Consider the following 22133-nt stretch of genomic DNA (forward strand, 5'->3'; position numbering starts at 1 on the left):
GAACTTCTTCACTTATAAGATTGATAATATCAGGGACAAAATTATAACTATGCAGTTGTCTACTACAGTATCACATCAGGCAGTGCATCGTAGTCTCCCTGAGGAAAAATTTGATTCATTTATTGCTATAGGAGAGGAAGAATTTTGCAAACTCGTTAATTCATCTAAATCGACAACATGTATGTTAGACCCTATACCGACTAAGCTACTGAAAGAGATGTTTCCAGAGGTCATAGATCCTCTTCTTAATATCATTAATTCATCTTTGTCTCTAGGATACGTACCAAAAAACTTTAAGCTGGCTATGATTAAACCGCTTGTTAAAAAAAACGCAACTTGATCCTACGGAATTAGTCAATTACAGGCCGATCTCGAATCTACCTTTTCTGTCAAAGATATTAGAAAAAGCAGTATCCTCACAACTATGTTCCTTTTTAGAAAGAAATGATATCTGTGAGGATTTCCAGTTAGGATTTAGACCGTACCATAGTACCGAGACTGCTCTCATTAGAGTTACAAATGATTTACTCTTATCATCCGATCGTGGTTGTATCTCTATATTAGTGTTACTCGATCTTAGTGCTGCATTTGACACCATTGACCACAACATTCTTTTAAATAGACTAGAAAACTATGTTGGCATTAGTGGAATTGCACTAGCATGGTTTAAATCATACTTATCTGACCGTTATCAGTTTGTAGCAGTAAATGAAGAGATGTCTCATCGATCGCAAGTTCAGTATGGCGTACCACAAGGCTCAGTACTAGGACCGCTGCTGTTCACTCTGTACATGCTACCATTAGGAGATATCATTAGGAAACATGGAATTAGTTTTCACTGTTATGCCGACGATACTCAGCTATACATTTCTTCAAAACCTAACGAAACTTACCAATTCACAAAATTAACGGAATGCATAGCTGATATAAAAAAATGGGATGACTCGTAATTTCCTACTTCTAAATTCTGAAAAAACAGAGATTCTAATTATTGGACAAAAAACTTCCTCACGTAATAACCTAGAATACTGTCTAACACTTGACGGCTGCTCTGTTAAGTCTTTGTCGTCGGTTAGGAACCTGGGTGTGCTCTTTGAAACCAATCTTTCATTTGAAAGTCACGTGTCTAGTATCTGTAAAACTGCATTTTTCCATCTTAAAAATATATCTAAATGACATCATATGCTCTCATTGACACATGCGGAACAATTAGTTCATGCGTTTATGACATCAAGGCTAGACTATTGTAATGCTCTACTGGGTGGTTGCCCTGCACGCTTAATAAACAAAACAGCTAGTTCAAAACGCAGCAGCTCGAGGTCTTACCAGAACCAGGAAGTATGACTATATTAGCCCAGTTCTGTCAACACTGAATTGGCTGCCTGTTAAACATTGTATAAATTTTAAAATATTGCTGATTACTTACAAAGCACTAAATGATTTAGCTCCGCAGTACTTGAGCAAGCTCTTAATGCATTATAGTCCTTCACGTCTATTGCGATCTCAAAATTCTGGCCAGTTAATAATACCTAGAATATCAAAATCGACTGCTGGCGGTAGATCCTTTTCCTATTTAGCACCAAAACTTTGGAACAGTCTTCCTAACATTGTCCGGGAAGCAGACACACTCTGTCAGTTCAAAGCCAGATTAAAGACACATCTCTTTGACCTAGCATTCACATAATACATTAATGACTTCTATAATTCAATGTTAGGCTGCATAGATTAGGTCAGTTGGAACCGGGAACACTTCCCATAAATCCTGATGTACTCGTTACATCATAAGAAGAATGGCATCTACGCTAATTTTAGTGTCTTTGTTTATTCCGAGGTTTTCCCGCAACCTACCAGATCCAGGCCGTATCCAGATCTGACGAAGGACCTTCGCCTGGACCCGATGACAACGCAGTGCTGAAGTGCCACCTAGTCTCTCCCTATGGAGGATCCCTTTACCAGTCTACAGATAAAGCGTCGTCGGGAAAATTCGTTTTGCGTACCTACCCCGAAGTGACAAATAAAATAAAATTCTGTATGAAAATTTATAAGGAAAGACCAGTACTTTGTTTAGGCTTGGTCTGTAGGGAATTACGAACCTGCACACAGATATTCAAATGCACATAACTATAGAACCAATTCTTAATGCGTATGTGAACGCCATCAGCGTTTATCACAAGTTCGCGTTTAAAGTCTGTGTAGAGAGAATGGTGTCGTCTTGGCGGCCCCTAATTTAATAACAAATGATCGTTGCGACGGAAGCGAATCAATCAAAACTAACTTTAGCTGGAAAATAACTTTATTAAAGAACCACTATAAAGCCAAAACAATCTCTGTTACCTTAAATTATACGTTTATCTCTGTAAAGCTGCTTTGAAACAATCTATATTGTTAAAAGCGCTACATAAATGAAGATGACTTGACTTGACTTGACTTGGCAGGGAACAATTCCCAGCTACTGTAAGGATATAGCACTGAATCTCTGTGGTTGTTCGACCTTGTAACCTTGCTAGGAGACAGGGGTAAAAGACAATGAAATGGGGAATGACATTGTCATGGCAATTTGCTGATGCAGCAGTGTCTTCTTACAAGTTCTAACCTTATATATATCTCCCAGAGAGCCCCATCTGAATGGCCTGACACAGCTGTCCCCTCACCGGCCTGTGCTGCCAGTTCAATCCAGTCAGAGTGCTGGATGTGGCTTTGAGAGGATAGCAACAACACTCATTACCCAGAGAAAGTGTCTAAATAAGAGTTTTGAAGGACAGCTGAGGTTTTACTGTATTAAAGTTCAGAGAGCATATGGGGCAATATGAACTACACCACTGATTTTCCACTGAAAGTGTTCCGACGCGGGTTCCCAGCCTTGTTTCCGTTCTCGAACTATTCCACGCATTTCCACTGCACAAAAGGGTGTTTCGGGCCAGAAAGATCAGTTTTCAGACTCCAGCCCTAAAAACTTGCTGGTTTCGAATGGAGCCAGGGAGCGGGGGGTGAAGAAATTTTGTCACTGTCTACTGAATGGCAGCCTCGTTGAGCAGTGTAATAACATTGCACTACATTGCTCCATATATCTAAATATATAGAAGAGAGACCCAGTGTGCGAGAGAGCAAGTAAATCAACGGTTTCAGTTCCAATAGATCTCCAAAAAAGACCAGGAGTTAATGTGAAATGCCGATATAAGCTAGAATCATGCCCGGCACTGTGAACAGCAAAACAGAAGTGCCACAGTGCCACCGGGACGCGCACTGTTTGATTTTAAGCCAAGGACACACCAAGCCGCTGGTCGGCCGTTGGGCAACGTCAGGCTGTTTTTGACCATCAGCCGACTTAGTTTTTTCATTCCACACCGTTGGCTCTAGTCGGACCGTGTCCTTTTTTGGGGGCTGATTCAACATGTAGAATCAGTGTCTGGCCATCAGTGAGAGAGAGAACTCTGAATGGCTTTTCAGCTTAGTGAACGAGTCAGTGGACGCGAATACGAGCAAAAGTGATGAAAGCAAGCATGATGTCACTGACAGAAGGCTGCTATAATTTTATATCATTTTACCTGAGCATTCTACTCCACAAATATTTTCATAATAACATAAGTGGAGTGCAATAAAGAACAAGATCAGCATGATTGATATTCAAAATGGTAAGCAAGCGCTTCTTTGATCATGGTTTGTATACCTGCAGTCTTAGTTTTGCTTTCCATTTTGAATGACAAATATCTGCTTAAATAGACAGTTATCTTCTTTCACGCAGACGCAGAATGCGCTTGCTAGTTGACAGTCGCCTGTAGTTCTTTCTGTGTTTTCAAGGACAGATTTTTTACCCCGACAAAGGCGATGCGAGGCAACAACACAGCCGGCTTTCATCAGCGACATAATTCTTAGTCAGGTAAACAACACGTAGCGTCATTACGTCACCATTCATTCCTCAAGTCAGTGGAAACACGCGGCCAGTTCACAACATGCTCCAGTTCACCTGGCCGAGAACAGGCCCTGGCCCCAGAACGCAAACTATTCTGGTAGAAAAGAGCTATGAATAAAGTGTGAACTAGGGCCAGGTGCTTTGATGTTATAAACTGTGAGATGCGCAAATGTGCTATACATTTAAAACCACATAGTGTGTATATCAATGAGGCTCAAGCAAGAGTGAAGAAGAAACCATGAGAGTGAAGTTTCTGACCATAATTTTAGGAGTACCTCAAGGCTTTGTAGTCAGCCAATTCCTATTCTTGCAGCTTCCTATACAAAAGGTGTTGTCTGTCCACTTATTTTGCTCTCTCTCAGCAACAACCTGCACCAGGGCCCAGGATTCCCATTGCTCTGGCCCTGGATGCAAAATACTGTGTTTTAAGCAACAACTATCTTACAAAGTCTTCAAATGTCTTTAAAAGTATCTCATCCAATCAGAAGTTGAATCTATTCATTTAAATAATTACTAATAATACATTTTTGCTTTAATGCCAGAAAATGTCATTATATGTAGTTTGCATCCAGGGCCATAGCTATGGGAATCCTGGGCCCTGGTGCAGGTTGTTGCTGTGGGGTGGGGTGCGAATGTCCTCTTCGGACGAAATGGCATTGGAAATTAATTAACTGAAGCACGAGAGAGCAAAATAAGTGGACAGACAACACCTTTTGTATAGGAAGCTGCAAGAATAGGAATGGTCTGACTACAAAGCCTTGAGGTACTCCTAAAATTATGGTTAGAAACTTCACAAGGCATAGTAACAATAACTCCCTTCGCTAAGCTGTACCTCAAGCACAAATGCAGGAAACCACAGTCCTCTCGGAGGGCATTTGCGTCCCTGGGGCAGGTGTGACTTTGAGGCTAATGAGGTGCAGAGAGGACACAGGGGCCTCAAAGGCCACAGAGCAGCAATGATCCATCAGACAAAAAGAGCAATGTAGCTGACACAGAGGAGACAGAAAGAGAAAAATGAGAGAGAGAAAGAACTCTGTGCTTCATTCAGCAAACAACTAGCAGGACTCCAATGATAAATCTCACAACTTTTCATTGACATTGACCCACTAACGATATCTTAACCATACTGACAGAGCAACTTCCAGGTCTCTAAGACATCATTTTAGGGAGTAGAGATGTTACTAGTGAAACAATGATGCAATGCTCATGTGCTGTAATTGTTTTGGAGTCTGGGCCTTGACTCTTGACATGGACTAACACGCACTTCCCAGAATGGTCAACAGGGAGGTTATGAGTTTCAGATGTGAGAAATGGGTGATTCTATACACACCCACAATATATAAAAACAAACTCATTTGAATCCTCCCAAAATATTTAAGAATATGAATTGTCACTTCTAAATACCTGTCTGTTTCTCATCCAAATCTAAAATATAACCTCATGAGACTCAAAATACAATGCAGTAGTTTTATGGACTAAATTTATAGTACTTTTATAGCGATTCATTTGCTGTTAAAGGTTGAGCTTAACAGCGTCCATCCCCATTCACTTCCACTCCGTGAAATGAATGGAAGTGATTTGAATTCGGCTAAATACTACCTTTTGTGTTCTGCCAATGAAAGAGTCATACAGTAGGTGTCTGGAATGACATGAGGGTGAGCAAACAATAACATAATTTAATTTTTTAAGTGAACAATGTCTTTCAGATAAGCTGATGTGTAATCAAATTGACAGCCCTCAATCTAAACTGTCAGTGTTGTTGTTTTTTAAATCATTATTACCATGTCCTTTGAAAACTTCAGAGGGTGTTTGAGGAAAAACTGTGCCTTTCTATGTAACAAAGAAAGGCATTTTGGAAAATATCAATGTTGTTCAGACCCCAACATTCTTCAGAATATATTCTTTTAAGTTTTGCCAAAGAAAGAAAGTCATACAGATTTGAAATGACATGAGGGTGAGTACAAGATAACAGAATTTTTGGGTGAACTACCCCTTTAATTTTTTTTATTTTTTTTTGCTACAGCCAGATATGTGTTAACTGGGTAATGTGTCAATACCGTACAGGTTTCCTCATAAGACCAGATCTTATTCTAGAAGCTGTCACCTTCAGCAGGCTCTGCCTGAAGATATGTTAAGATATATTCTAACCTTTTCAAAGCAAGCTGGTAAAGCTGTCCACATATGCATATGCTCAGTCCCTCTGGCTACATCTGATGCCAAACTACACTACCGTTCAAAGGTTTGGGGGCAGTTTTTTTAACAATTCAATACTGTTATTGAGCAAGGATGCATTAAATCAGTCAAATGTGACAGTAAAGACCTTTATAATGTTACAAAAAGATTTCTATTTCATATAAATGCTGTTCTTTTAAACTTTGAAAAGCTAAGCACAAAAATAAAGCACCACAACTGTTTTCAATGTGTTAATAATAAGAAATGTTACTTGGGCACGAAATCAGCAGATTTCTGAAAGATCATGTCTGAAGACTGGAGTAGTGGCTGCTGAAAATTCAGCTTTGTCAAAATATATTTAAATATTAAACAAAAGTTATTTTAAATTGTAAGTCAAAGTTATGGTTATCCAAAAATCAAACTTGGCTTATGCTCAAAAAATGTGATTTCAACTAGCATGATACATTTCATAAGCAACTCATGAGTAAATGAGTTGAGATGTTCGAAAAACAGACTTTGTTGTTTCTCCAATGGAACCGCTTACGAATTTTTTTTTTTAAATAGTATAAAATGAGATGACACACATTAGATCAGCTGCTTGATTAATATATTCAATCAGCACCAGAATCAATTTTGAGGGAGTCAAGCTATGAAGAGAGTATTAAACATTTACACCAACAAATGTTCTTAATGCACTTCTGCTGCTCAGCTATAAATTTAATTTGTGTATAGGTTGTAATATTTATAAGTCAAACTAGAGCCACAATATGCAAGCACAGAACACTTTTATATAATAGCTATTAGAAATAATTGATGTTCTTGTCTGTTATGCATTAGATAAACTTGCACAGGGCATTATCAAAATGAGACCTCAGAGATTGTTCTGGGTTCTTTAATTCCTTCATAAAAAAGTCAAAGAAAAATAATCAGGACAGGGCACCCAGCCATGAACATTTCACTCACAACAAGCGACTGAGCACTTTATTTGCTGAACCGGTGGGTCTCTCCAGGGGTTCTGCTGCACATTGCTGACTCCCTTAACGGTTTCTGCTGATTCTGATGCAAGCGCGTGGAACTCCGACCGATGCTGACAGCAACATTCACTACAAATCTGAAACACTACTGCTGATGTTCCAAGCTCTATCCTAAACTGAAGACCATGGCAGGAATTGCCTTGATTAAAAATGCTTTGGTCTGTTACAGGAATTGCGGACCTGTAACTTTACAAACTAACATTTTCACTGCATTAAGTGGACGTGGAAGGAGAAAAAAAAAGCTTTCAATAAAGACAATAAAATAATCGTAGTGACAGATCCAGAAGCTGTCCATATTTGAGAGTATCAGCATGATTTCATGCTTTAAAATGTAAAAGCACCATTAAAAGTGGTCCATACAATCCCAACAATGATGCTATTTTTACTGAAAGACGAAAGAGCAAAGCCTTCAGCTTAAGACAACAAATTCCCAATGTAAAGTGGTGTGTGGGAGCGATGCAGTGATCTACTCCAGATTCCCCATGCGCTCTCCTCCAGCTGGAGATATCACTAGGTAATCTTTCAGGGGACTCCCATCACCCTCCTACATTCTGAGGTGGCACTAAAACTGCTGATATGCTCCTCATGGACCTGACCTCCTGTTCCACAGACTAATTGCCACCTTAATGTTATTTGCTGCTTTGGTTTTATTGGCTGCCAAGAAATGCACTTGGAACCAGTTTCCAGTAAGTTAAGACAGGACATCAAAGCAAGAGAAAAAACTCTTTTGAATGGACACGTTACCTTGCAATTTAACAAAATATAAACTGACTTATCAATTAAAACAACCCGTAGGAAAACTGGCAATGTTGTATTCAGTGAGAACCAATGACATTTTGAAATCAATGACAGTGCCAAGCTTCTTTTCCACTGCAAAAATTTTCATTTTGGGGTGAACTATTCCTTTAACTATAGCTTACGTGCAGTCAAATAATCCATTGATAATTGTATTGGTGGCTTAATTGGACTGAAAAATGTTCATATAAAGCACCTCAATGCGATTGAACGGTCAGTGGATGAGACTAATAAAAGCTCTGCTGACATATATGTCAGCTTTCTTTTTAGATATGTCATCAAGGCAAAAACGGCAATTATAGCATTGCTGCTATAATTGGCTTTCTCCATTTCTGAACGTGGTGACTGGGCACTATACACATGCGCTGAAGTGTTTGGAAGACATGTACTTGTAATGCACATGTTAACTAACATAAATCTCTTTGCAATATTTAGGGTTCATAAACAAAACTTTCAGAATCTGAAATTGGATTGTGTAGTAGGACTATAAATATATATGACAGTGATGTCTGTAAAAGACAATTTTTTTAGACATATTTAGGCAAAAAAACACAGGGGGTGGGGATGCAGAACTATACGAAACTAGTTTTTATGGAGGATATTAGAAAAATTTGTGTTTCACAGGTGTATTTTGTGCTTTTAATCCTGCCTGTATCTGCTATGTGTGCTTTTCCTCACACAACTTTTTAGTTTTTCGGCAAACTCAATGGTCCTCTGAGAAATCTAATCCCGTTCGAAAACAAATGTTTGTGCGATATTGTATTATACAATTGCGATATTGTATTATACTAACTATTATATCTCTCCAAGTGTTTTTTTGACCAAACTGAGCTACCGTTTTAACACCAATCTTTCGCATGCTTTTATTTAATTTCAATATGGATGGTGTCGGATGAAATAATTCAATTATAAAATGAATAAATAGATCCAAATCGTGGAAACTGCGAAGAACGCCCATTTTAGTCAGTGTCAGGTAAGATACTAGATGTCTCCGTCTCTGATATAAGCAGCCACTTCTATAAACTCATGTGAAGTTTATTTAAATAGAGTTTTAATAATAAATAAAAGTTATATTAATAAGTAATTAATTAAAAACATGTCATACGTGATGCACACAAGCACAGCAGATGACCTTCTGTAACGGCCACGATTAGTAAACACAGTATTAACACAGAGATGTTAGTCCTGGCCGAATCGGTATGAAATCACAGATGTCGGGAGATAAGAATTATGACATGTACATCATTTAGAAAACTTGTCCCATCTGAATAGGGCTTTAAATTCTGTGGAAATCTGTGATTCTTTTAGTGGAATTCTGTGAGTGCACACCTAAAAACAGTTACATTTCAGAAGAGACAAATGTATTGCATCAACAGAGCTGATGTTTCATCACATCCTCTGACAGCACCTGAGAAAGGGGATGGCTGATGCTCAAGACCATCCTAGCCCAAAATGGCTCAACACACTCTGGCGATCACCACCTCCATGTGACTTGCTGATCAAAGGCGCGCTGCACTCATTAAAGGGCTTTAGTGCAGGAATGTTATTACGTGGAACTGCCCAAAAGAAATAGTTGGTAATCCCTTTGTACCTTTCCCCTTGCCAACCACTGCGTCAGGTCATTCTCCGTGAGGTCAGATGCTTACTCTGGTTTCCTAAAACTGTAATCCCATCCACTCTGGGAGCTCTATCTTCACTTTCTGCATTTCCTTTCCTTTTTCTTGTGTTCACTCACTCTTTCTCTGTCACCTGACCATAGAATAAAAGAAGACGTGGTACTAAACTACAGAAAACTTTAATTGGGAAAGTTAAGACAGAAAAAAGACCTAGACCTAGTGTATAGCATAAAACTATAACATACAATACAAAATAATTAGATTTAGATAATACAGAATAAAATAAAATGAAAAACAAACAGCCTAAAATAAGATTATAGCATAAAATAAAATGAAAAAAATAATAAACAGCATAAGATAAAGTTTTAGCATAAAACACAAGATAAAAATAAACAGCATAAGATCATATTATAGCATTAAATAAAATGTAAATGTAAAAAAAACAATACTTAAATAAATAAATAAATAAATACAATTTTGAAAGATACATGCAATGATGCTTTACAATTTGGCCAAGAGGCAATATAATCAGGTTACCTAAATGTTGATATGTTTGGTAACTTTTGATGCCACTATTATATATGTGCAATACATTATGTCATATCTATAATAGTCGAATAGGCTGACGGGTTCACAATCACAGAGGAAGTCTATAATGAAGACACGCACAGGCCATCAGAGTGCATGCCTGTTTTCCTCCTCACGCTGGATTACAAACTGGCTTTGAACTGATTGCATGAGCTTTAGAAATACCTTTGCCATGACCCAGTATTCTGGGTAACTGACAGATGATCCCTCGGCACATTCTTTCTAAAAGAGCCATCTGGACCGACTGGCTTGTCCACACTGTATTTATCTGCATAGTGGTCAGAGACAATGAGGGCCCAATGGGGGAAGGGACAGTGAGACGGGTACCCACTCTTTTGTGTGCGTCTGGGCATTGGTGTCAGATAATGAACTCACATACACCTGCAGCATCAGTGACAGGTTGGTGTAGTCAGGATCAGTGGATGTTCAGGGCTTAGACCTGGGACCATCCTTCATCCTTCAATATAGGTACATTTTGAAATACAAGTTGAAATGTTACATCGGTTAGAAACCATTTTTCATAATCATTAAATAAATTCAGTAGTAGTGGAGTTAAAAAAATGTCCAACTAACACAAACTCACCCTAAGACTCACTCAAAAGTGCTGCATTTATATTTCTGGATGTATGATAAACATTTTTGACCTTTCTGGCTTTCCATAGTCAGATGTAGATTTTACATAAAAGTTTGACTGTCAGATCATGGCATTACGGCCTTCAAAAAGAGGTTTGCAAGAACTGTAAATGTCCATCCTTGTGATTTAAAGTTAGTAAATTCTTCAGGCACAACAATATTATGGTTTACTCTTCAGTCTCTGAAATATCAATCATATTAATCATTTAAATATTAATAAGTTTGGGGTTGGTAAGATTGTATATGCTTTTTCAAAGAAGTCTCTTATGTTCACCATGAAAGGCTGCATTTATTTGATCAAAACTATAGTAAAACAGTAATTTTGTGAAATACTATTACAATTTAAAATAACTTCTATTTTAATACATTTTAAAATGTAATTTATCCCTGTGTAGCAAAGCTGAATTTTCAGCATCATTTCTCCAGTCTTCAGTGTCACATGATCCTTCAGAACTCATTCTAATATGATGATTTGCAGCTCAAGAAACAATTATTATCAATGTTGTAAACAGTTGTACTTAATATTTTTGTCAAAACTGTGATGCATTTTTTTTTTCAGGACTCTTTGATGAATAGAAAATTCAAAAGAACAGCATTTATTCCAACTGGAAATCTTATAACATGATGTGTTTACTGTCGCTTTTGATTAATTTAATCAAAGTCATTGCTCAATAAAAGTACCACTTTCTATAATAATAATAATAATAATAATAATCTTACTGATCCCAAACTTTTAAACAGTAGTTTATCCCTAAAACATTCAATGACTACTGATCGAGATGGAGGGAAATCTGAATAACAAGTTCTGCAAATGTTCTTCAGCTTTTAAGACTACAACTGAATTACAGTAACATAATTGCCCTGAAAGTTTTTCATTATTATGTGACATACATCCCCAATTATGAAAGACAAGGCAATTCAGGGGTTTACTGAAAGTTTAATCCCTGGATGGCCATCTGCACTGGCAGCATGTGGGTGCATGTTACAAAACAAATCTCCAAAGTCCCCAAAACCCTAAAACCAGCAATGTGAGGATTCTGAGGAACATAACCCAGTAGAATTCCTCAGAGTCATATAGCCAAAAACATCCATGCAGATCCATCCATGCAAAGAGTAACTAAGCAAGCCATATAATAAATCAATACTCCAGCAGTCTTCAGTAGCAGATGTTACATTAACATTCAGATGCTGCTCTGAACTGGGGCAAGGTTTTCAAAACGAGATTAGCATAAGAATTGAGAATTTGGGCTAATTAAGTCTTACATAGCAATGACTGCACAACTAAAGTCAACCAGCGAGCCAAAAGTGCCGTTACTTTTTTATGACTCTGTACACATGGCATAGACAAATGACATTTCATGCAAAATTCCTGACTTTGTTTTCTAAATAACAAATCAGAATTTCAACCTTTAAATCCCTATACAGGCATACTTCATGGATACATAACTAGCAAAGAAACTCAGAAAATATCTCTTTCTGCAGCCTCTGAGCTGGGACTGAGACGTGGCGAACATTCTGTGTTTCAGAGAGCCTTATATCCTGAGGGAAGGTCATTAGATAAGACAAAGTCACATCCAAAACCCCAGACAGGCCAAAGAGTGATTAAGGGATATAAGCCATGGCAAATGCACCGAGAAGCTGCAAATCATCACCCTACCATGTATTTATAGCAAAACAACAGGGTTCGGTGAAAAGATGGACAGGGTATGAGGGTTTGCATAACCTTTTTTTCCTCTCGTTCAGGTTTAATATGATTCCAACCGCACATCGTGCCATTTCAACAAGCAGCAACAAGATGTATTTTGAGAACGGAGGTCAGCAGAGACAATAGGTGTCTTTCAGACCAATGATGTAATGGAGAGATTTAAATGTCCACAGTACACACAAAGCTAGAGGCGACTGCACTTCTTAAAGGAATAGTTCACCCAAAAAAATTAACCTGTAAGACTTACTTTCTTCAGGTGGAACACCTGGGTGAAAGACTGCGCTGGTCGTTCTTTTCCATGCGGTTGCATTGAATGGGGACTGAAGCTTTCACTTGTGCGCTACTTTCCAACAACAGCTTTATGTGAGAAACGGACAGAAATTCAAGTCACTATAGTGAGAAAAAGGTACAAAAGTGTACCTTTTGACAGCTTTTGTACCTTTTTTTCCTGTGTGTATCCATTCAATTCACGGGGTAAAAAATCTAATATGTAATTTTGATGATCAAAGATGAGTTTTGAGGGATACAATTATTGACTGCAGGGAAATCATTTAAAAAGAAATAAGGATGAAATAAAAAATAGAAATGTTAAACAAAATTAGAAATGTACATTAGAAAATTTTATTGATGAAGTACTAAAATGACAAACATGTCCCACAGAAGAAATAATGTTATAGAGGATTGGAACTGGTGAGTAAATGATAACAGAATTTTTGAGTGAACCTTCCCTTTAAAAATTCAACAGTTAGAAAGCAAATGACGTTGGAAAACATCCTTTTAAAAGAGGTTCTTTATTCTTTGTGAGAGGAGTGAATTCCCCTTAAGTAAGTGTGGAATAATCGACTCAATCCTTCGGTCTTCCATTCAAGTGTTTACTCTGATATACATAGACCTGTATATACTGTCAGAAGCATTCAAACATCAAGAATCACACAAGAGCACTTATTTAAGTGTTAAGCAACTGCTTGGCTCATCTTAAAATAAGATTAAGATAAATACCTGGAATGCAGTAATCTCAAAATGCTTTGAGGTAAACATCAACAGAAGACTACCGGCACACTACAAAGACAAAGATTAAAGGACTCAAGATGAAATTTAACTCCTCACCCTATTCTCTTGTAGCTTTAACAGCAATTTAATTTCAAAGGCAGAAGGCTGTAACTCTCCAAGGGATAAAGCAATGAATAAAGTGATCTGTAATAATTTAGCTCAACCCGCTGTCATTTAGTGAAAAACCCGGATCTGCAATTAGGGTTAATTTGCAGAATAAGATTGTTTAATCTGAGTAGTTCAAATTGACATGCATTGTTCGCAACCCCTGCAGACAGGCACTAATTACGATTAATGTCATAACAAGTGCTCTGATCCCATTTGAAACTCTATGTGACATCTGTCAGAGCCAATCTGGCAGCTCACATGCACATAGGTGTAATGGCCCCATTTATAATGTTCAAGCCATATAAAATGCCAATGTACAATCATTGTGTCATTCAAGTCATTCGAAACTAACACACATTCATACATTATTCACTCAGTCCAGATATAGACTTACTATGTGGATTTTTGAGCGGCACTACTATAAAATGCGTCCCAAAGCAAGCCAACCGTTTCAGATCATACGGAAATCGAATACCACGTTTTCATGTGACCTTTAACGACACCAAACACTGCAATTCGCTCACTCGGACACCCAGAATTAGAATCCATTTCTGCAAAAAATCAATTAGAGTTTGTATTGAAATAGAAGACTTTCTAATAATACAGTTCATGTCCGGTGACGTGAAGCATTTCCAAGGACGATGATGTGTTTAAAGGAGGAGGAGGAGAGTATGGGACGGTAAAGGTGAGTAAAAAGCTTACTGGCTACTTGCTGAGTAACCCCTAATGTGTAACTGTGGATGAGTTGGGAAGTGGCTGTTCCGTGATATGTGTGCCGATGTTCTGTAGGGCCACACAAGAGCACAAGCACAGCCCTGGGAACATGATCGCACATAATGGATGGAGCGTGTGGAGGAAAATATTAAACTCAGGAGCAAGAGAGGACGAATGGATGTGGCTCTGTGTGTGTGTGTGTCTTAAGAACTGTTCAGCACAATAAGAGAGGAAACTGCAATGCATTAGTATGAAAAAGTAGGTTGTTTCTTCAACTTTGGGCGTTTTAACAAAGCAGAAGAATGTTTATTAGAACTAAAGACTTCAACTAGAAGATCACACTACAACAGGCTTAGAAACTTATTTGCATAATTTAAAAAAAAAAAATTTTATGTTTAGATTATATTGTTTTACCCTTGTCCAATAATTTAATCTTTCGAATATGATAATTCATCATAAAATTGAAAAAAATGTCCCGAGTTTTAGCATCCTTTCAACCACAACAAAGACATATAAGACAAATTTATAAAATTATTAAAACCACAATCTTTGAAATATTATATTAAATAGTGATGGTGTGTGGCGGGAATTTGTATTACTTTTCTTAAAAAATTAAAAGAAAAAAGTGAGTATGAAAATTATGTTTTAAGACAATTTTATTTTTTTTAAACCAACAGTACCAAAAGTGCCTGTTGTTGAAGAAACACCCAACAAAGTCAGAGTCTCTCTCTTTCTCACATACGCACACACAACATGCAGCAGCTGTTACCCCCTTCTAAATTTAACAGAAGCGGGCTGACAGAGTAGGTGTTATTACACAGGGCGTCCTGATATTGTGCACACCAATATAACAGAGCCTTCATCAATCTCGCAGTATTCATCAATTACTACCGCAAATAAAACTGCTCACCCACCAGGGAGCCATCAGCGCATTAACTATCTCTGACAAAAAGCACAACAGCCAAAACAGAAATAATGCAGGCCCTTAGTCATTATAGTGTCAGAGCTTAAAGTTGCAGAGCTGCCTACTGAAGTAATATTACTTCATTCTGCATTTGGCAACACACACTCAAACACACAGAACCAATCCAATCAAAACTGATCCCCTCAGCTGACTGCAGTCTACAAGCAACGATAAGCTGTAAATCAGACAAAGAAACACCTGGGCCCCCACTTCATTAATGAATTGCCACCTAAGAGGAAATTGCATGATGCCAATTGAGGGTCAAAGTTCTATCCATTGTTCAAATGAAGAACAAGACCATTAAAAGCATAGTTCAGCCATAAATTGAAATTCTGTCATTATTTACTTACCTTCATGTCATTCCAAATCTGTATACGTCTTTTTCTGAGAGAGAGAGCAAAATTTGATATTTTAGATGAATATTCTGGCCTAGATGACTTTGAATGACTTGGAATAAAATGGATTATTAGAGATTGACAGCCCCAGTCTTAATTCACTTTAATTATATTGAAAAGAGTATTCAGGATATTCTTCAACATTCATCTTTTGTGTGCGAGTAGATAACTATGTATACTATTTATTGTAACTGTAATTTTGTTTAAATATGTAAACTATGAATATTGTTGGCTCTTAGGCTAATTTCTTATGTTCTTCTATTTTATGTTGCTTTGCATAAAAGCATCTGCTAAAGGCATAAATGATGAAAAAAAAAGATTTTTGATGAAAAAAGTCTTTCAGTAAAGAGGTTAGTGTGCAATGTTATTCTCAAGTCATTGTTCATTTAAGTGTCACTGCCAACAGAACAGGGGTCGGTTTTAGTGTGTGAAAGTGTGTCAGAAAAAGGAGGCGGTGGATTTGGTTAACTTCAGCTCATTAAAATGAATTTGCCTGAGGGATTTTGGGGTATGTAAATGTTTTCATTGGGACTCCTTGTCCGTTGAGCGCAACTAACTCAGACACCATAGGTAAAAGGCGGCAGATGAAAAGAGAATAAACATGTTTTGCAATGATAAACCCTGTCTGAACCATGTGAAGAGGGAAGTATAACGGCTCTAAGCGACACTATCCAAATGTGTGCGCAGCTCAAACAAGTGCTGAGGGCGAAGCAAACATTCCAATCCAATTCCTCTCAAAGTACAGGAGATTTCAATTTGTCTTCTTGCCCCAAGTGCTTTTCACAAATTCTGATGGGGTTTGAAATAATTGGAAGAGTGAGATGCCAGAAAGAAAGTAGGCAAAATTTTGACACAATAATGGTACTTCGTTTTATGATTCATATATTATTTTTAGCTGTCAGTTAGTTGCAGTCTCTGAAGTGAGACTCAAACAAAAGTCTAAGAAAGAAAAGCACATGGTAATGCAATCATACAGTAAATCAGCAATGAAAAAAACTCAAATTGCACTATTGCAAACTGCCTTTTTATCATCTTAATCAACCCATTTAATGCTTTATACAAGATCAGAAAGACCAAGACATCAACATAGTGAAAGAAAATTCTCTCAGCTATGAAGCAAAGCTTCACGGGAGAATGAAAACCCCATGCTGTCAGAATTTAGCGTGCATATACAAAGAAAAGCCAGTTGTTTTGTCTCTCTAGCTCACATCACACTCACTGGAATAGCTTCAGGTGATGCAAGCGGTGATCAATACATTGACTTTAAGGCTGCAGCATGTGTACTTTATAATGGGATGCTCTTTATTCCATAGACTGTGTGCATGTTCACTGAAGCATTATCACCCATCACAAAGGCCCCACCCTGTTCCTTGCTTCTTTAAAAGACGCTGGGAAAACACAGTCAGAAACGGGATGTGCCACAGACAGAGGGCCGTCACTGCCCCACTTACTCACCAAACTGTAGATAAAGGGGTCTATCTATAACATTCAAAATCACTGGTCCGTCCCAATCAATCATACAACTAAAGCAGCTTATGTCAAAACCTGTCACTGTGCACACTCTCTGCATATTTCATATTTCAATGGTTATGACTTAAGACGTTGATAATAGCATGATGCTGAATAAAACCAAAACAAAAATATTACTTAACATGGATGTCACATTTGTTTTCAAGCATTTCTTCCACAAAAGTCTCCTTAAACACAAAGGAGCTTAAACGCCAAAGGGGCTTCATACAAATTCATCGGCATGCTCAAATCACAGGGTGGAAGGAATGGGATTTGGAAAAGATTAAGGATAAAGGTATATATAACAGAGGAAAGAACAAGGGTCATGTGATCATGTAAAACACCCCCTTGACTTGCAATTAAATCACTAAAAAAAGTGTGCGTATGTATATTTATATACTGCCCGGCCAAAACAAAAATGTCATTGTTTGGATTTAAATAGACACATGCAAAGAGTCACTGATTGGATCATTATTGCAGTGATTATCATGTTTCTAGCATGTTATATGTTTGGCAAGAGTTCTTCTAACTCTAATTGATGGAGTATGTAATTTTTTTGATTTCTTAAACAACCATACAGGAAGACACATCATGGCCATATTCCAGGATGACAATGTCAAGATTCATCAAGCTCAAATGAAAGAATGGTTGGGAGAGAGCATGAAGAATAATTTTTACACACGAATTGGCACCTCTGAGTCCAGACCTTAATTTCTTTGAAATTATTTGGGATGTGCTTGAGTAAACTTTGTCAATACAAAAAAAAAAAAAGCAGTCAATTCAAGATCTTGACCAAAAATTTACGCACCTCTTAAATTAAATTTCTTTAAACAAAAATAAATACATATTTTAGGAAGACACATCATGGCCATATCCACCTCTTGATGGAAATAAATGTTGTGAACTTGTGATTATTTCCATCAAGAGGTGGATATGGCCATGATGTGTCTTCCTAAAATATGTATTTATTTTTGTTTAAAGAAATTTAATTAAAAAAAGAATAACACATATAAAAAGGATTGATGGCAATGTTAAAAGATATTAGAAATTAAAGGTCACCCTGTGATCAAAAAGTAGTGTACACTGTAAGTAGGTTATGGCACAAAACTACAAAGAAGTTTCTTACCAAGGTAGAGGGATGCGTTCTCCTTTTTCACGTTATCATCCAGGTACGTTGGTCCCAGCGTGTAGATGGGAGTGGATCCCATGCCCACCAGGACCTGGGCACAGACGAAAAGGGCAACATACATGGAGTGATCATTGCCCTCTTGGTCTCGTGGACAGGACGACACGTCCAAACCGTCCCTTCTGCTCCCGTTCCCGTTCAGGCACAGGCCCTCATTCCCCGAGGATGAGTTGACCTCTTGGACTTGATAGGGTGGAGAGATAAAATGTGGAAGGGAGAAGAGAGCTGCTCCCACAGCGATAAACACCCCACCTACCGCCAACCAGCGTGGCCTCTGGCCTCGACCCCCGAAATAACTGATGAAGACCACTACCAGCAGACTTCCAATGTCAAAGCAGCTAACCAGCAGTCCTGATTCAGAGCTTCTAAGGCTGTATCTCTTCTCTATAGTGGTGATGACACTACTAAGGTAGCCAGAGACCATCAACGACTGGATGAACGTCAGGTAACACATACAGAACAGAAAACACCTAGAGTCTGACAGAATCATCCTCACGTACTTCCTCACAGGAAAGCGGATGAATCTTGCCAATGAAAAGCCTATTTTTTTGCCACCAGCTCGGTTGGCCTCAGTTTTCATAGAGCTACTAAGACCCACCATACTGGACATGGAAGGGGAGAAATCAGTCCTGGTGGGTGAATCCAGTTCACTTGAGTCTCCTTTCTGACGCAGCTCGTTGAACACCAAGCACTGGTCGGTGTTTACTAAAGTCTGTGTCGTGCTAACCAGCCTCGGTTTCAACGTCTCATTGACGGTCGGACAGCTGCCATTAAGAACAGGCAAGCTTTTGGATTTGTAAGAACCACCCGGATCTCCGTACTGTCCCTCGAATTCACAGACTTCCAGAGACTCTGATATATCGCTTCTGGTCTCGTCGTTATACGATGAAGTCATTTTGTCTGCTTCGAGTCAATGAAAATAGAACTATAATTTAATTATAAATTAAGTTAGACTACACAGACACACAATAAAGAGGTCAAAGAAGACTACATTTCCAAGCATGATCCCTCTGTATCTGTCCAACTGTTTTTCTACTTATTCCTCATCATCATAAGAAATCGGAAAGTGGTCATATCATATGCTGCCTCACCTATAAGTGTAGCAGCAAAAAGTTCAATTCATGTCATGTCAATATAAATAGGCAGAATTGATTTCTGGTCATAGTGCTGAAATTATTGTTTGTAGTTGAATGATTCAGAAGAGATTGAATCCTGAAAACAAGGGGAAAAAAATAATATTAGTATACTTACTAACTGTTAAAGAAGCAACATAAACAGCGTTACATAGCCTGTCATTTGTTTTGTGAAGTCGAGCTGCTGTCTGGTAGATTAGTGGTCGAGGAAGACAAAGAATATCAGTAAACGTGCGACAGACCACTGATAAAACATTACAAGAACATTTTAAAACCATGTCAACCTGCCAGAATTATTCGTTTATCTAATATAACTAATTACCGACCTAACGTTTATGAAGTTACGACTTCATAAATGAATTTAATTTAGAGAAACATAGTAGTCCAAACACTGATCCTTTCATTGAATTCATTCACAAGTCAACACATCTCTTTCAGCCCGACTCTAAGCTCTAATTAAAATATCGAGACATAACATTAATGAACAGCATGAAGAGTGAATTGAATGAAGAGTAGTGTACTTACACGAGCGATAGAGACAGACAGAGGTAGTGAGTTGTTGTCCTCGACACGGACAGTGAGTGTGAGATTGCGGATTTGATGAAGGGGGTGATCACGGAGCTCGCTAAGTGCATTCTGGGAAATGTATTTCCCAAATACCATTGTTTCTAAAACAAAGTCATCAATCTCTATTTTTCACGAATATTTCTCACATGATGCTCACACATAGCCTATACATATATATCACTGATTCTCGAGATAAGGGACAACACGTCACACAAAATCTTTAATAATTATTAAAAATAAAGAAATTCATCAAAATAAAAATGCTTAAAAAGTTACATCTAATCTGCAACCTCAGGACATTTATGGATTTTTTATTTTTTAAATAATTTCGTTTTATTTTAAATACATGCAATTTAACCTGTCCTCAGCATGAGGTCACAATGTAACTGCCAAACAAAGTGTTTAAAAGTGCAACAAATTCAAAAATATAGTCCTACATTTAAATTGAAAGGCAGAGATCTGTAATATATCAAACAATACAAAAAGTAAATCTTGAATTATTTTCCATTAAAAAATGGCTATCAAAGTTGTGTCCGTCAGGATTTTTTTTTTTTTTATTATTCTGAATAAGTCAGGCAATGTCATGGTCATCATTAACTCCGAGGACCCCTTTCCTATTTGCTGTTTGCTGCTCATTGTGGATCTCACAGCACATAGTCCTGAAAGATTTGTTGTTGGTCATGTTTAATATTAAAAAGGAGGGTAGAGATTTAAGGAATTTAGGAACTGGATTGTTCATAATAACCCTAACCCAGGAAAAATTTAGAGAATGTATTTTTTTTTCACTTAGCTTCTTTACTGAACACCAGTAGGCTATTACATATTTGAAGACTTTACACTGTTGTTGGACGAATCAAATTAAAATAGCTTGCTTTTTTAATGCGTCTGACAGAGCTGACACAAATTAAGTTTTGATAAATGTACGTTTTTAGAAAAAACATTTTCAGAAAAACCTGTTCCCTTATGGTTCATTAGTGGAGACCTTTGTCTGCAAATATATAAGTTTATAATGAATGTATTATTAAATAATAAAAACTAACTTCTAAAACATGTTTTGTCCCTTAGACAAATGTGTAATAATAGAGGCAAACCTAAACTTTACGGTCTTCCTCAGGGGTCTCTCTTACCCAGATGTCCAGCTGACCTTTGACCCATGTCTATAGACAATGGCAATCTTTTTTATTGTTCATCACCACCCTACTCATCGAAAAAGTCGTAGAATGAGCATGTGCCAGTGTTTGTCATTCTTGAGTTTCCAATGAAAGTCTTCGAAAAGCATGTTTATTATCATAAAATATATTGTAGCTACATTGTATATAAAATATATTGTAGCTTCATGCAAAAAATCTTGCATCACTGTTTAATAGTTCTTCCAGGAATGTTTTTTTTTTTGTCCGAGTCATGTCTCGATCTTGTGTCCTCCGATGAGGAAAGCAAACCACCCCTTATAACTTTCCCACTAGTAGCCATATCAACATTATATAGAGAAAATATATATACTAATATAGTGCAAAAATTGCACCAAAATTCTGAAATCTTTGGAAGATATCACTGAACATTTATTTAATTATAGCAAAAGTAAATTTCTTACTTATGTTAATTTTTCATCTCTATTTTTGGTGTTTGCCTTACAATAAGCCCCTATTAGAAATATGCTATTCTATTCTATACTTTTATGAAGTATATTGAGAAAACATGAGGAAAAAGGTGAATAAAGACTGAGAGTCAATGTTCAGAAATGATTAATTATTATTATGTTTTGAACTATGTTGTATAGCTGTGTTTTCTGGTGTGTTCATTGTCAAACTCAAAAATTATTTTATTTTTAATTATTAAAAAATGCCATTATTTTATATGAAAAAGTTAATAATTGCATTTTAGTGTATTTTAATTGTATTTAAATATTTAGCTATATATATTTTTTATTAGATCAGATAGCATTTTAAGCTGTCATATGGTCATGTTACAATGTAGGCTACCCCACCTGTGGGGCATGTTGTCACTCATATTTCACTCCCATTCTTTCGGGGTATATCAAGAAAAAAGTATACACT

At 37.3% G+C, this 22133-nt stretch overlaps 1 protein-coding gene across 1 annotated transcript in view; it reads right to left on the bottom strand.

The window, feature by feature from the left end:
- slco5a1 (solute carrier organic anion transporter family member 5A1) overlaps positions 1–20112 on the bottom strand; it is a 47280-nt gene extending 27168 nt beyond the window's left edge. Inside the window, exons 1-2 of the mRNA XM_079862559.1 lie at positions 20038–20112; positions 18320–19591 (exon numbers count right to left, since the gene is read on the bottom strand). Of these exons, the coding sequence (XP_079718685.1) occupies positions 18320–19274 (955 nt within the window). The 5' untranslated portion in view covers positions 19275–19591; positions 20038–20112. The remainder of the gene's footprint in view (positions 1–18319; positions 19592–20037) is intronic.
- Positions 20113–22133: the final 2021 nt, after the last annotated feature.

This window comes from Squalius cephalus (genome assembly GCF_949319135.1).
Source record: "Squalius cephalus genome assembly, chromosome: 25".
NCBI lineage: Eukaryota > Metazoa > Chordata > Actinopteri > Cypriniformes > Leuciscidae > Squalius > Squalius cephalus.